We start from the raw sequence: 17,264 nt of genomic DNA, 5'->3' as shown, positions 1-17,264 counted from the left end.
ACATTATCTTATTATATACCACACACGTTTAGAAAAGGCAGGTCAACTAAAGATTCAGTTTCCATCCTTTATTCATCTATTAAAATATGTTAATGTGAATTAACGAATGCATTGCCGCTTAATTGATATAGAGAGTGCTTTGATGCTATATTTTAAACGCATTATCTCTAAAACTATGTCCAATATGAACGGCAAAATGTTGAGAATTATAACCAGAATCTACAAATCTTGAGTTAAACAGATGCAATGCATAACCTGAGCCTTTTTTATCGCAGTATGTTTAAGCATTTTTCATTTATGTACAGGTATTGTTGTTGTACTCAAAATAACGCGTTTTATTTGTTCAGGAAGATATGGAGCTAAACAAACAAAGCGAACAGTGCGTCAGTTATAAACTTTATTCACACGTGTAACAATAATATTTATAACATGTAACATGGACGCATAGACAATGTTCAAAACGATAAAACAGTTGACTACATTGTTTACAAAGACATCAATACGTGGCAATATAGTAAAAACACAAATACCAAAATAATGCTACGAAGCATTCTTTATAAAACACTCATTTATAAACCTGGTATAAAATCAACAAGAAAATATCATCAAATGCAAAGTGACGACAAGATTCACATTCTTGCATCAGTAAAATTAATTGCATGTGTGAGCCTGGAAGAACAGACCTTCATGTATGAGTTCCCTGGTTCATATTGTTACTTCCTCTATAGACTAGTATTGCATATCTAATGGTTGGGGGTCTACAATTAAAGACCTAGTCTTTGAGTTAGCACTTTAAAGTTAGCACCATTTAGTGAGCACTATGAAAAAACACAACAATACACAGTTGATGCATAAACCCCACTTCTATATAAATGTAGTAAATATTGCCTTAAACACAACGCATTTCTAATTTGTAAGACAAAATGAACAACAGGTATACTTTTGAAAACTTCACGTCACTCACCGGATATACACGTACATAGACGTAAAAAATATTTATTTGAACACAGCCTGTGGTTTTGAAATATTGACTACAGATTTCGGTGAGCACAACGCATAGCCCTTAGCTATTCATAATCTTTGTTTTCAATAAACTTAACATATAACGTCCAATATATTATACAAATACACGAGGTACCTCCCTCGTCACTGTATGGGAATTCACAGTAACATGTTTGGTTCAAGTAATTTATTTCCGCTCCGAGAGATAATGGCGAATGAGCTACTTAAGAATCACATATGATTTATGGATCATGATGCATGCTTTGATAACAAGGCGTCTATGGACAAAATTCCACATAGACACAGATTTGGTGGAGGTAGATATAAATATTGGTTACTAGATGTGAATGAATAGTTAAAATGTTGTAGATATAATGATGATATTTTTGAAGAGCAATAAGTTGAAAGTGAAAAAGTACAAAGAAAAATCGAATAATCAACTTGCACCGATGTCAATATACCAACACATATAATGTATACATGTTAACGTGAAGAAACATATTTGTATGAATATGTGAAGGTATATAAGGAAGGAGTATGTAACATTATAATGTCATGAACGTATTTACAAAATTTTCTCAGTGTAATGTTCAATGCTTAGATACTTAATGAAAACCATTAAATGCATGATCAAACGCGATTTATTTTAATTCTCAATGTCAAAACTACTAGTATTCCAGACGTGTGGATTTTTCAATAATTGTTTCATGCTTCCATTGTTAAAACTGAAAGATAAACTTTTTTAATTTAAATGATTTGTAACGTTTATATACAGTAATTTCTATAATCCGAAAGACTATAGATTCCGAATTCTTAACAATAAACGATATCCGACAGTATATAATATAATATTTCTTTATAATATAATTGTTTATGGGTCAAAAGCGCTGTTAAATAAAAAAACAAACAAAAAGTATACTGATTGTATGTGATACCAAAAATATGATAAAATAATTTTTTCAACTAAACAATATTTTTTTTAATTAAATCAACATCCACTAATAGAAGCAACGCCCTCTGAAAATCATGCCCTGCTAATGCAATAATGGAATGGATCATACATACAGTTCTAAAATATATTGTACAACAAAGGCATAACTATTTTACACAATATGATATAACCTTTATAGTCACAAGCTATATACATGTATTATAACCTTGATGCCATCTAATTTACGAAAATACATTATGAAATATATTACATATCGATAAACATCGCAATAAAACAAACATACGTATATGAAGTGCGAACAAAATGTACTGAATAGATTTAACAAAAATGATCCGCCACGGACACAAATAGCATACAGAGAAATACAGTTGATACAAAGTTCATGATAATACAGAAAAATAAAAAGGAAATAAAAAGAATGAAAGAAATTCAAATTTTGATGATTGGTCAACGGGTATTAGTATTCGAATTTGGAATGAAAATGAAATTAAACAAGTAAACAGTTTCCAATAGTATAAGTTTGGAAATTACCAAAGTCAAACACGCGTATAAAAATCATTAGCCTCATGATTATTATTAATGCCTGGTTTAAGTATTAAACCTAATAAGATCTTACTTTGAAACTACCCATAACACTGCCAATATAAATGATACCCTTATACAAATCGATGCCATTATCAGATTCATTGTATAGGTTTATATCTAAGAACCCAATTGGCTTAATAAAGCGATGGTGAGACAGGGTCGACGCGGGTTGTGTTACCACCAGGGACGGTGGCTTCGTCTTCCCCGCGAAAAAAAAGTTCGAAAAGATCCTCTGGTGTCTCTGCTTCTTTGCCTACATCTCTGGTGGTCTTATCCTTCATTTCGGTTGATTCACACACAAGGCGAGTCGAGCGAGGCGACAAGCGATGTACATCACAATTTAAAGAATAGTCAACATCCTCATCGAGAAAATCTGGTAAGTCGTCTTCATAGTGATAGCTTGGAAACGATATGTTTTGCTTGCCGTCTGTTGGCACTAGGTCGCCTGCAGCGCTATTGTCGGAGTTCGGAATGTCAAACAGTTCACATGTGAGCTGTAATGCATCCTTGATTGATGTTTGTTCGACCTGTAAAGGAACCACTTCAGTAACAGGACATTCAAACTCAGGTTCCCCGTTTGGATAACCAACATTACAAGTGTTAATCGACATGTAAAAAGGTCGAACTCCTGATACTGGAATTGCAGACTGAGTGAAGAATTGATGATTTTCGTTTGGATGAGCTGTCTGGAGCGTTGGCACATCCGCACTGTATCTTCTTAGCAAGTAGGAATATGGCGGTGGTGGTGGGCGGACAAATTCCTCCGAGAAGCGTCGGTGAGGGCAGTCCTGTCGGAAAATACCAGAGGAGGTCGATGGTTGATCTGTTGGATTCATGCACGCCGAATCATGTTCCACAATAAGGTCTGCGTCTTTTATAAACTCCTGATACGGCGTGTTCGAATGGATAGCGCTTATTTGTTGTCCCATAAGTTGTTTAATCAAAATCTGTTTTTCTTTTTCTAATTCTTCTACTTTTCTTTTTAACGTGAAATTCCGGAGTTCAAGCTCAGCTTGAATCTGTAATACAAAACATTCAATATACATTCAAGACGACAAAGTTGGCTAAATAACAATAAATGCGCGATTTATTTCCTTCTTTATAACGTACCGGAAAACGGCTGTTTCAAAATTAGAAAAAAAAACAACCACAAATGTCCCTTTTGCTGTTAAGAAAAATCCAAGTCGAAGGTTTCAAAAAAAAATATTTTATAATAAAATGCAACATTTAGTTAGTTTCCCTATGCAGCTCTATGGCTTGAACCTAAAAAATATAATATTGACATCTTGAAAAGACTTAGTTATCAATGTTATAGTATTTGGAGCAAAAAAAATCAAATACACCAACATGAAGACTTCATTACGCGAATGTTCCCAATTTCAGGGTTATTCGCGCTTATTTTTCCTATTGAGCTGGAACCGGTACTTTTCCCAATTAGGCTAAAATATCGCTGAAAATATATAGGCAAGTCGACCTATTGTGCTATAGATTCTTCCTCCGAATGAATGCAGACAAAAGCAGAACACAAACGAACCAAAACCTTGGAACTAGAATATGTTTGATGTGTTTGTTTCGTTGAATTCACTTTGAATATTATGAGCCTATTTAACGTTGCTATGTACAAATGAGGCTGAAAATAATATGATGGTGATATTTGATGAAAACAACAACATGTAAGTAGGTTAAAGAGATGCGTTAAAGGCTTCATTGCGCGGAGGGTCAGAGTAATTTACGGACACTTTTGCATTAATTTGCCTAATAAAAACCAATAAGAAAAGACCGTGGAAAACTAAAAAATATTCGTAATCCGTAGCCTTTCACTATACAGTTTCAAAAACACAATTATGAAATATCGCTTTAAATATCAACGAACGAGAATTAGCCATATATATGTATTAACTTGACGATCCATATAAACCATACCGAATGGTGTACCACTTACAGTTTTCACACTTTCATGCTGCAGTTTTCGCTTATTGCGGCACTTCTGGGCCGCAACCCGATTGAGCTCACGCTTATGTAGCCGTTTTTCAGTCTCTTCCGGTGTCATCTGAAAGTTAAAACAAATATAAGTGCACTGATGTTTTTTGAGTGACATACATGATTATATCAATACACCAGAGGCTATGTTAACAGCATGACGCTTATGAAAGGAGAGTATCTATAGATAAACGAACGTGTGTTCCCTATTAAACATATTATTTACTGAAAAAGAACAATAAAGGAAACACGAAGGATATGTCGGCGCTTAATCGTTCGCCAGAATTCATACTGTGATAATAAAGATATAACTAAGCTGGGGATTTGTTTTGTCACTATAATCCATAAGGAAAACCTAGGAGCAGGGTGGGTACAATGTGATCACAAAATTAAGATTTGAATACATTTGGTAGAAGAGCACTATATTTTTTATGTAACATACAAAATAAATAACAGCTGGGACGTGTGGTTTCATGTAAGATTTGTAAATTAATTTTTCATGAATGAGTCTTTATAACACTGAAACTTTGGTGCGTCAACAGTTTTGATCACAGGCGCCAACATTTGATCAAACTGTGTACACGACCACCAAATAATGATTAAGACAACATATCAAGGTTTTTATTTAGCTTGATATATTTTAAAACGTTCACTTTATACACATTTAGGTTATTGAGTTATCACCAGTTCGGGACCATGTTTGACACAGATACATGATTTCATCAAACTTGGTAGAGAGCACTCGTCATTATTTTTTTACTAAACAAATACCAGTGGTCTTGACCGTGTAGTTTCAAATGGGTTTTCATTTCAATCATATAAGTTAAAAAAGTTTCAACCTAGACGGTGCAAACTATTATATCATGGGTATGGCTTGAAAAGCACTTTAAGTAGGGCCCGGTACATAATCGTACAAAGTTTTTACTAAATACATAAAGTCCGCTCAGCGATGATGGAGGAGATGTCGTTTGACGCACAATGTTCACGACACAAGGGGACAGTCTCAAACCGAAATAGCTGGCCATGAGCACTTTGTGCTCTGGTGAGCTAGAATAACATTTTTTAGCTTTAAAAAAATCTGATTTCCGTTCAATATATCTTATTTTCTTCGTCAATAGGTGTGGGGGTCGAGGGCATCCCACTCTAAACCGACAGAGTATGAAAGAAACATATGCGTGTTATAACACATGTATATACAGTTTGCAATCAATAACTGTTCTATCATAAAGCAAGCCTGCATAAAAATTTAGGATTACCACCGCGCCCTTAAAACTATGCAACACATACCTCATACTTTTCTGGCTCCTTGAAGGCGGGTTTAGGGAGCTCCTCTCCCTAGTCCTTTTAACTATTACGGCAAAGTAAAGAACACATACCTCATACTTTTCGGGCTCCTTGAAGATGGGTTTCGGGAGCTCCTCCTTGCCCGAGGCAAGCCTCTTGGACTGGATCTTGAGTTTCAGCTCTTCCTTTATGATAGGTGTGATTGTGTTGCTGCTTATCGAGGCAAGGGTCGCTTGCACCAGGTTGCTGTCGAGGCCGGCGAAGTTCAAGTTCGAGAAATCCGTAGAATCCATGCTGGGAAACAGAAACAAGGACAAAATAGTGAGTGGCTTTGGTACTGTATATATGTGGCATTTTGGGTCACTATTCTTAAACGTAGATAAAAGAATGCCGTTGGAAAGCAGGTATGATGGCTTGTACAGGTACAGGAGGACATGATTTTAAGTACATGTACTTGGACAGCAAAGTGGACAACACGCGTCAAGAAATTTAAGTAGTATATACGATCTTGGTGGTACTTTCATCGTTGCCATCAAGCGCCCACCGAGTTTTACGTACAGCTTGTGACAAAAATTTGACCTGTTGACCTCGTTTTCGACCAAATGTGACTAAGTTTAAACTTAGCCTAGATAGTGTCAAAATAACACTCGGACTAAGTTTCATCGTAATCAGTTTTAACATGAGGCATTTACAGTACTATTACATTTTCGTCATGATTTTACCTAGTTTTTTTTTTTACCAGACTTGATCAATTTCCTAATATGCATTATTTTTATCTTTCCGGAATATTGTATTAGTATGTTGATGCTGCATTAATACATATAAGTGTATATGAAGTGAAAACACCAAAAAAACAACAACGGTTGCGATAGACACCTATCAACTGATAGATGCCCATAATATCACTTTAAAGTCTCTATAACGCTTAAAATCAACGAAAATTTCGTAAAGTATTTCGAAAAATAAATTTAACACCTAAACAATCAGTGTTCCTTATAGCAATAGCCACAATTTCAACGCTAGATGTGGTATGATTACATAGATTTGTGTAGATTCAAAATGCTCGTTTTTATGTATTTGTGACACAATTAATTCCATTTTAATTTCCCGCGAATATATCTATACATGCGACACACGTACACCATGTTAGTGTTCGTGTGTTGTATGAATAGATATCGTTGCGGGAAATTAAAATGAAAAAACAACGAGCATTTTGTATCTACAAACATCTATTTTACCAGACCACATCTGGCGTTGAAATTTCGGCAATCGCCATTATGAACACTGGTTTTTAATTGGTTAAGTTTGTTTTACGAAATATTGTACGAAATTTTCGTTGATTTTGAGTAGTAATGTAACTTTAATGTATATGGCTATGCATCAGGCAAGGTAAAATTTTGTCACCGATTTCAGACGTAGTCAAGGATTTATTCTTATACCTTAAAACTGTATTTTATGCACTAAAGATTTTTGCAAATGTCTTTCAATAACTTCAGATATTTGCAAAAATAAAGTTCTTTACGGTGTGTTTACATTCTGTCAAGCCCGTGTGAAAGCGTCTGAAAACCCTGTTGATTCTGAACCCTGAAATCGCATGGGGTATTGCATCAAATTTAAACATGATAAATAAAGCAATTTCAGTACACGTATAACATTACCTTTTCTCCTTTGATGTTAGAAAAATCATGAACAAAAAAAATACCGGTATTTAACAATTCAGGATAAACACAATCACTTCGAATGAGATAAAGTGACCTGGCTTCTCTCTCCGGTTGTGTAATGACGAGGTTATTTCCAGTATTCGAATTGGAAACAAAACATTGGAAACCCAAAGAAAAAAAATCGATGAATGTACTATGCATGTGCTATATCTCCGCAACTTATATGTAAAAAGCGATGAGAAAAATGTATTTTGCACGTTTTCAAGGTAATGTGGTTTTCAATGGAGTCAGGGCAGTTTAAAGTGGCGTATGCACATTGCTGTATACATATGGGTATAACTACCTCACGAACATATCATTAGAAATACAATTTGATAATAACATAGCAGTTTACATGTATTTTTCAAATATTTGACATTGGAAAAAGAGTGCCAAAGGGCCTTAGGGCGCTCATTTTCAAATATTTGACATTGGAAAAAGAGGGCCAAACGGCCTGAGAGCGCTCATCTGAGATCTAAAGGTACTAAACGGGTCTGAGCAAATAGTTATCGAATGCTGTCACTATAGGCAAATAAACTGCCCATAAACATGTAATATTATACAAATGCCATGATGATAATAAAGCAGATATCCGGTACCGGTATTTAATAAATCTTTATCAGAAATCGTTAGTTTCTAAAAGCGATAGACATCTTACCACCAAAATATAACACAAAACGCATTTAACTGGGTAAAAATAACTTTTTTATCGTATAATATATATATGTATCACCTATCTGTCTGCGACTCCTGATGATGAATCTTGAGTATATCCGCATCTATATTTCGTACATACTATACATGTCATTCGTACCAATCGTTGGAACGCATGGTATATATTGTTTTATGTCGAAATTTATGAGATCCTCTCGCGCTTAAGGATGAATTATTTGATCAACCGAAGTGATTCTCAGTATTTTCTTCTTCGTTAAGTACATGACCCACGAACGTTAAGACGAATTTTTAAAGAATGTGGTCCAACATTGTGGGGGAGGGGGAGGCCGGAGTACCCGAATGAAACTCTTCCTGTCCGATATGGTGACCACCAACGAAACTCACATGCTTCCGTGAATGAGAATTAAAGCCGGGTCGCCCCTGCGAGAAGCAAGTGTACAAACCACACTGCGCTTACCGGACGCATGGTATACTTGCATGTGTATTTCAAAGTTTATTAGGTCTTTTCCGAGCCAGAGGCCACATTATGCGTGGACCTGGAGTGTGCCCATGTACTCCTACCTATTAATTTACAATACCAACGAAAGTTGGGACGAATTTTGAGTTGTAACTGCACTTTCTATTTCTATTATTTTTATCGAAGCCTGAGTACCCGGAAGAAACCCCACCTGTCCGGTATGGTGACCATCAACCAAACTCACAAGCTGCAGGGATCGGGAATCGGACCCGGGTCGCCTAGGTGAGAAGCGAGTGTACCAACCACTGCGCAAGCCGGACTGTCCGTTGTATCTACATAAAATACCGCGTGGGAACTGTTAAGCAAAATTTCGGTTTCGTAAATATTCATGAGCCAACCAATGACCAATGAAATGACACTTCACGCTTAAATACTCTTCGATTGAATCCTAGGTACCAAAGATCGGTTAAGCGGATAACGGTAAAATGACAAAGCGAACACTGAATGTATGTCTCAAGGTTTTGTTTGATTGGTCGAGTTTCCCCTGCATTATTGGACACGAATTCTAATGAGATTTAAAAATGAATTATTCATGACTGCGAAATTTTGCTAGCCTAATCTTCCACGGTCAACTAAGAAGCATAGCTTGGGTTATGCCGATAATTCGTACCAAGAATCTTCGAACATATATATTGTAGAATATGTAAAAAGAAACACAATGTTTTTTCCGAATAAACCTTATTTGCGTTCATTTTAAAGTATGTTTATCAGCAAGGCTTTTTTCTTCATTTGGGAAAAGGGCCTGGTCTTCTATTTTGGGAAACAAAAGTATCTACAAAACTGAAAAAGGGGAAGACATTTCCCAAAGTAAGCTTGTAATTTGGGGAAAATTGCATCATTTTAAGGAAATTCTCTTAGTAGAAAGGGACTTTCTCTTGGGGGAGGGGCCTATATAAGGCCCTTGCTAAAGAAGGAAAAACAGCCATGATTAGTTCTATTTTTTCACAGATTCCTTGCTAATACTAGTATCATGGGAATTGGTACATTTGATCTTAGAAGTTTAGTTTGTGGATCTCCTGACGCGCAGGGTATTTTTCATTATAGCTCTACGTGAATTTGATAATGTAATCTTTATTTCTTACAATTCTTAAAAAATATTATGCTTGAATTTACTACCGGACTTACATTTCTAATAATACATTTATGCAGCAATGGACATTATTTTATACCTTCTATAAAGCATCATTTTTAATTTGATATATTGTTAAATAAGTTCAAATAAACTAAAATGAAAGGCATAATGATGCGGTTTATTCTTGTTTATCATATAATATATACGTGCATGCATACATGTATAGGATCATTTTGAATTTTGATACTTAGAGTTTATTTCTAAAATATTGTCCACATTTCCCCTGATTTATTTGATAATTGGACACGAGATTATGAGTATCTTCTGTCACATATGACCTTGCTTTGACTTATCAGATCTACATTTTGGATCATACTTTCATTTTGATTCTGAAAAATATCACATGTATAATGTAATGCTAATTTAAGTTACCATTATCAATAAAAGGATATTATTTTAATTATATTCTCATTTTCCTATAAAAATTATGATCAATACTATTGTGTTTGTAAAATAATGCTTATTTAAACTATTTAAATTATATGATTGCATTTATCAAATGATTTTTATGAATGTTATTCGAAAATTTTAATTTGATGTTTAATCTAATATGATAGGTACATTCAAGTAGACTACTATTATAACTGATTTGAATTTTTGTTTTGTTGACAAATACTATACTAATTTATATATATTTATTATGACATGTGCCAATTCTAATCAAATTTAATCAATGTTCCTAATTGGATATAATCTAAAAAATGAGTCATGTAATATAACGATAGATAATCTTACTGTTTTATGTTTACTTTCCTTCAAATGAATTATAAATAAACATAACAGCATAACGAATGATAACTGCATCTAATTTCTTATAAATTCTATTATCTATATGAATTGCATATTTATTTTTTATGGTCTGATATTTTCCTAAAATGACACCAGATGATATTTGATCTATTGAAGTTCGGTGAAAAATGCACCATGGTAAGTCATATTAACAAAAATATTATTGGAATCTTCAACACTTTGATTGTGTTTAATTTATTTGTATGTGATTTTTAATGATTTATTTTTATTTAAGATAAACAGTTTATAATAAAATCACATTCTAGCATGAAACCTATTCCACATAGTCAATAGTGGATCGTGAATTTTATGTAAACTGTATGTATAAATGTATTCGTTTTATTCATTTTTGGCATAGTTCTATTAAATAATATATGCAAATAGTAAACTTAATATGCTAGCAATACATTTCATACACTGATCAAGCAAAACCTTACAAAACGGGCAATGGAATGTGTAGTGTAAAATGCACAAAAATAATAAATTAAATAAATAACATATAAATTATAACAATATGAATACACGCGTATCCTAATTGTAGGTAATTTACAAGTGATTTTAAACGCTTGCTTTAAAAACAAACGAAAATGCTATTAAGCTGTCGTTTCTGATGCAACGAGGTCAATGTCAAAGTGAATAACACTTAACAGCTTTTCCGACACAATTATTTTGCAGTCGAACTTAATCGTGCGCAAAAACTCGGATTATATTTTACTTAAAAATGCAATTCGTGAACGGTTAATGATTGTTAGTGTTCTATGTTGATAGTACCGTGTGCGTTGAGAAATCCGAAGAATTGGTCCGTCAGTGAGTCACTCAGCCCCGCTGCACAAGATCGCGATTAATTATATGTACACCAATGAACAAACATACCAATAATATTTTTAATATTAGCGCCTTATAACAATTATGCATATAAATATATTGTCTGAAAATTATATAACATTATTAATTTGCAAAATTATCCGGCCGCGTAGAATTACACTGGTTTAACGCTTCCGTCTGCCTACTTTGCTTAAACGTAGGACAAACGTATTTTTCCTTCAATTTCGCTGACACACGGCGTCCAATATGGCGACGGGGAATTTCCCTTTTTAACAATTTGCCAAAAAGTGTTGATGATAAATTAGGATATTTTCTGGAACCAATGTGGATGCTTAAAATATTGCTATCGTCCCCATTTTTGCATATATTTATTTGGAATCAAACTTAATCATGTTTTCCAAATATGCGCGCATCACACATGTTCTTATATTCGCGTGCTTTTAGCACTCGTGCAGCATTGACAGGTATTAAAACATATTGCAGCGATAGAAAATAACGACAACACAAGAAATCCAAACGTGGATATAATTTTGGAAATACTTAAATAATAACTTCAACATGTTTATAGACTCAATTTGCTTAAAATCTAAAATGACATGAAAGAAAAGATCATTTGCAAATTTAATATTTATATCAAACGCATGTCTTCACTTACATGAATCAATGGTCTCTTTAATTAAATACATGTGCATTAGAAATTAAATGGCACATCTCAAAAAGTAAATATTCATACTTAGTGAATAACTCTGATAACCCATCACCTTTTTTCACAAAAACGGTCAATAATAAAGTTTAAATTATCAATTTTACTTAAGAATAGTAATGGAAAAGCATCTTACTTCTCTCAAGTAGTGCGCCTGAGTCTTTTAAATCCAATCAGGATAGGTAAAATCGATTGTTATTTGACTGGGATATTTTAACGTCTAACCGTATGAATGAAGCTATATCAGCAGTTTTTTGGCAAGTCTATGCTTGTTTTGGAAACACGTGCGGATTTTAAAGGGAGGTAATTTGTAAACATTGCTGCGGGTTACTGGACCGAGTCTTGAACGATAAAAACTGAGTGAATCCGATCGCATGTTTTGCCACGTCATGAATAATGACGATATGGTGCTATTAATATTTTAAATGGAAACCCAGCTTTCGTGCTGTAATGCAGCTCTAAATATAGACAATTTACAAGTTCATTTAAATGTGATATTTCGTTTAATTGCATTGCATAATGCTTGACTACTTTTGCAATCAGTCGTTAAATACACATTGGTTTAAATGCAATGTTTCAAGAGTTATATTTATGTACATTTTCCACAATGTTCAAGCAATGAATGAAGATTTGAACGCTGTTCATCAGCAGCATCTGGATACGAGACAAGTCTCGACTTGTTTTGAACACCAGCGCGAACCTGGAGCTGCATGGGCCTTTGTACGCCCCGGGAAACATTAAAGGGCCATTCTTTGTTTTTTTATTGAGAAATGTGAAAAATGCAATAATCGAACAACGATCAGGTTTACAATTAAATTGAATCATGTTGGACCAGGAGGTTAAAACTGTCCACTATTCTTTAATTTAAGGCAAGTAACACTGTAAGGACAGCGCATAGATCACAACGTGCACTAATCGTGTACAAATATTTTAATTACCCGTTTTAAAAACTGTTATAATGAAATGTTTGTCGGGTATTTGTGGCAACTACATGATATATTTCTTCAATATTTGTTATAAAAATACTTTTCATTTGTGAATGACTTTATAACAAATAATTAGGTTACCAATACTTAGATCATTATTAGCACGTATGAGTGACGATATTTCATATTTAGCTACACCATAATCGTGATTTCCCGCTTTCATTATGATAGTTAAAATGTTAAACATTATTTATTGTGAAGCGCATCAACAAAGAACTTGAAACTACGAGGTAACATGGTGAAAATCGTAATCACGAGCTATCCAATACTATATTTTAAAGAATAATGTTCCATTTTTATCTAAAGATAGCATTATTATTTATTTATGATTTATTATTATTTATTTTCCGTATGCAATAATTTAAAAAGGATATATAAAGCATCGTATTGGGTTACAAGCTAGAAACCAAAATGCGGTCAGTCATACTTGATAATGCTGTGAGGCACAGTCTTATGTTAATTACAGGGAGGCCACTCTTGCGACCTCGTCAATTCTGTGTAAAACTGTCCTTAAGTTGTGTCCCTTTCCTCGTCATTACAGTAATTCTAGTCCAGCGTTATTATAGTGGACAGCGACAGAATATAACTTCATTGTACAACACCGATGTGTTTGAAAATATCATGTTTGAAGAAAAACAACGCAGTTTAAATGTTTTCTTTTCGTATCGCACTGTTAATGTTTCGCTAGAGTGTCTTCGCGCTAGGTCAATCAAAGCTTGTTTGCTTATTTGCTTTTTTACCAGTTATTTCGACTTAAACAATGTTATGCGACATGACATGCAAAAATTCTATGTTTATACATGTACATACGAACAAGTCAACCTTTGCATTGCCCGCGTATGAACAATAAAACACACTGTTCAAGCATTCATTAATTCGGTCAAAACTACACTGTAACTCCAATATAACGCGCTCCGTTATAACGCTGAATCCAATATAACGCGGAGGATGCTTGGATCCCATTTTTTCTCCAACCTTCCATTTGATTTCTGATTCAAATCCGTATTATGCAAACAATGGCGGCAATCACGTTGATTGCTTTATTCAACCGTCCGTTGAACCGATTATAATCGCCTCGAGGTTAAACAACACCGACAGCTAATTGGTGTTATTCTGTTGTGTAATGTCAATAAAGGTGTGAAAAACTCGCGTGTCAGTGTTTATTACATGTATTCCTCATCAGAGCGGTTCAATGCGATAATTTCCATAAGTTAAGTGCAAGCGGGATAGTTAAACAATTAAAGTAATTCAAAACGATTGAAACATTCTTACTTTGATATGGTTGCAGTTTGACTATATTAAATGAGCGACTGTGAAATATATTGCCTACTGTATAAAACAACTTTTTCTGTCATTTCATTATCATTCTAGTATTATGTCATTTAATCTTTCAGTTCGTGTATAAGAAATTAAATAATGCAGACGATTTATTTACATGGGAACGCAGTGTACCGGTAATTGTTAACAGAGTTTCACTTTCATTTTCGCGCATTATCAGAAAGTCCCCGGGAAACACGTTTTTTGCATGCGTATGACGCAATAAAACAATTTTTGTACATGAGTCGTATTGCATTCAATCTAAATTTAAAGTCGCTCGTCCAATGAAAGCTCTGCCCCATAATGCACTGTACTCTTAACACTTCTGAAAATGGCATATATGCGTATGGTTGTGTTTACAAATTTCTTAAACATATATCGTCATTAATGTTCAAGATTATTTTTTTTTAAGTGATGTTGCAATTTTATTGGATTATCGGATAAATGTGCACATAAGAAAAGCGGTATGTATACTGTTATCGATACGATTCGGTTTATATGCATGTGTTTGCGTCAACACAGCATGGCAATATACATGACCTATATTATAGGCTATTCTATACCTGTTTTTTTTTATAGCGCCCTGCAGTAAATGAGCTCAAAACCTATAACGCGGATCCGTTATAACGCTGTTTCGCGGCTTGGACCCCATTGACCGCGCTATATTGGAGTTACAGTGTACATGTATTTGCCTAGAAATCGATAAGAGCGAAATTGACATCGACGTTATAGGTCGACCTCCGTGAATGTCAATTGTTTTCTGGCGAAATATTTCATCAGTCAGGCGCTTCTTCGAATTTAGGTGTGAACTATGAACATGAGGTCATTATACAAGTATCCGGTACGTAGTCTAAAACGATCCCTGTTAGAGGCGATGGTATGGGTTACTGTTAGAGGCGATGGTATGGGTTACTGTTAGAGGCGCTGGTATGGGTTACTGTTAGAGGCGATGGTATGGGTTATTATTCCAAATGATTATACTGATAAAAATCCTTATTTGCGGACGAGTATTACAATTATTCACTTATTAATCAATGTATTTAATGAACTTTTTTAAAGAGATGCCACGATTGGCGCTAACCAAATGGTTTAATAAGTCCGTTCCACTACTTAAAAACACCACATATGGTTACTGAGGTGGTAAATTATTAAGCGTGTGGGTCTCTAAAGAAAATTTGGGCTCAAAAAGTTGCATTCAAATCTTACACAAACTAATTATCCGGAAATATGTGTAAGATTCGTCACATCCGTTGCTTAGCTAGTGGTGCGTACAGCAATTGCACTCAAACTTGTTTTTTTTTCAAGTTTATTGTTTGTTTGAGAAACATAATTCAGTCGGGAAAAAAGTCACGAAGGGACAATACTTATTATGAAACTGTACATAATATATAGAAGTCTCGCTCCGGGAAAACGGATTTTTATGCAAAGATAAGCCTGTGCAGTCCGTAAAGGGTTATCAAGGACCACACTTTCCCACTTGACTGGATTTTTATGTCAAATAGACTCCCTTTAACCAAAAATTCCCATAAAAGAAGAAAATATTGTCTCTGACAAGTCTGTGCGAACATGACCCACATGCATTAAGCCCGGTTTTCCAAGAACGAGCATCATTTGTTATCTCAGTTCTGTCGCCGAGCGTTCTGAGCAGTGTGCAAATATATGAACCTATGACGGTTTTATACTTATTTATGTGTTTGAATTCGATGGCATTATAACACAATATTATATTCAATAGTTGTATAAATGCTTTTTGTACACCGTAGCTCCATTTGGCTTGGATTTGATTTTTTAGAACGTGATATCGCATGCAGAAAACAAGATTGTCATTGTTTCACACTTTATTTCATATTTGGAAAAAGTGCATTACAGTAACCTATCATATAAAATATATTAATTTCAACAAACATACACAAATTCTTAAAGATTAAAGCAATGAGATACAAAACATCCTTCAAGTATGGATGACATTTATTTTTTGTGGATCAAACTGTAGAAAAATAAAGACAGAACATTCGCATGAATCAATACGAATGCTATTTCTGCTAAATAACATTTTAGTTAGCGATTAACATATATAAACTGCAACTATCGGTTTGCATTGTTTCTGATGAGAAAATATTGTATAACTTTACATCTACTAAATGCAAATAAGCCATCATTACAGCTACAGTCAGGACACTCAGGTGATCGTCTTTAGTTCTTTTAACCCATTTATGCCTAGTGGACTCTCCCATCCTTCTAAATTATATCAATTTATTTCCAAAATTAGGGATGTCTAGTATATTTATTTCTATATTTAGAATATTTCTTACAGAAATTCCTTTAACTAAAGCAAACAGCGCAGACCCAGATTAGACACCGCATCATGCGGCGTCTCATCTGGGTCTACGCTGTTTGCAAAGGCCTTTCTTCTAGATGCTAGGCATAAATGGGTTAAACTTGTAAATAGAAATGATAAAAATGGAAAACGTATAAGCAGTTAATACAACCAATAATACATGTGAACAATTGAGATCGATATACACGTCTTAAAACATGGATAATTGCAACTTGTGAGTCGATGAAGACACATAACTTTAATACAAAAGTAAAAGTATAAAAGATAATAAAAAGAGACCCATGGACCCTAAGGCGCTCATCTGGAACCCAAAGGAACTAAACTATTATAATAAGGTGGATTTCAGAATAATTAAAGTACTTTATGAAACATTAATATTCAATGTCATTTCAGAACACGGCTATGATATTAATAAAACAAATGAACAGACCAAGTTTTATAAAAAAAATTGACTTGAAATGGCCAAGTGTTAAATATCT

General features: G+C 34.2%; 1 protein-coding gene across 2 annotated transcripts; it reads right to left on the bottom strand.

Annotated features, from left to right (window-relative positions):
* Positions 1 to 413: 413 nt before the first annotated feature.
* Positions 414 to 12,403, bottom strand: LOC127875096 (uncharacterized). 2 transcript variants are annotated; one of them, XM_052419918.1, is made up of 4 exons: positions 12,281 to 12,403; positions 5,896 to 6,097; positions 4,482 to 4,589; positions 414 to 3,558 (listed from the first exon to the last, which is right to left on the bottom strand). In XM_052419918.1, the coding sequence occupies exons 2-4, from the start codon at positions 6,094 to 6,096 to the stop codon at positions 2,674 to 2,676; spliced, it is 1,194 nt and encodes a 397-aa protein (XP_052275878.1). In that variant the 5' UTR covers position 6,097; positions 12,281 to 12,403; the 3' UTR covers positions 414 to 2,673. The 2 variants fall into 2 exon arrangements, with proteins under 2 accessions (XP_052275878.1, XP_052275877.1); XM_052419917.1 differs by lacking the exon at positions 12,281 to 12,403 and adding an exon at positions 7,462 to 7,578.
* Between the last annotated feature and the right edge of the window lie 4,861 nt (positions 12,404 to 17,264).

This window comes from Dreissena polymorpha, chromosome 3, assembly GCF_020536995.1.
Source record: "Dreissena polymorpha isolate Duluth1 chromosome 3, UMN_Dpol_1.0, whole genome shotgun sequence".
NCBI classification, from domain to species: Eukaryota; Metazoa; Mollusca; class Bivalvia; order Myida; family Dreissenidae; genus Dreissena; species Dreissena polymorpha.
The sequence above is the reverse complement of the archived record's forward strand: the minus strand, read 5'-3'. Positions and strand labels throughout refer to the sequence as shown.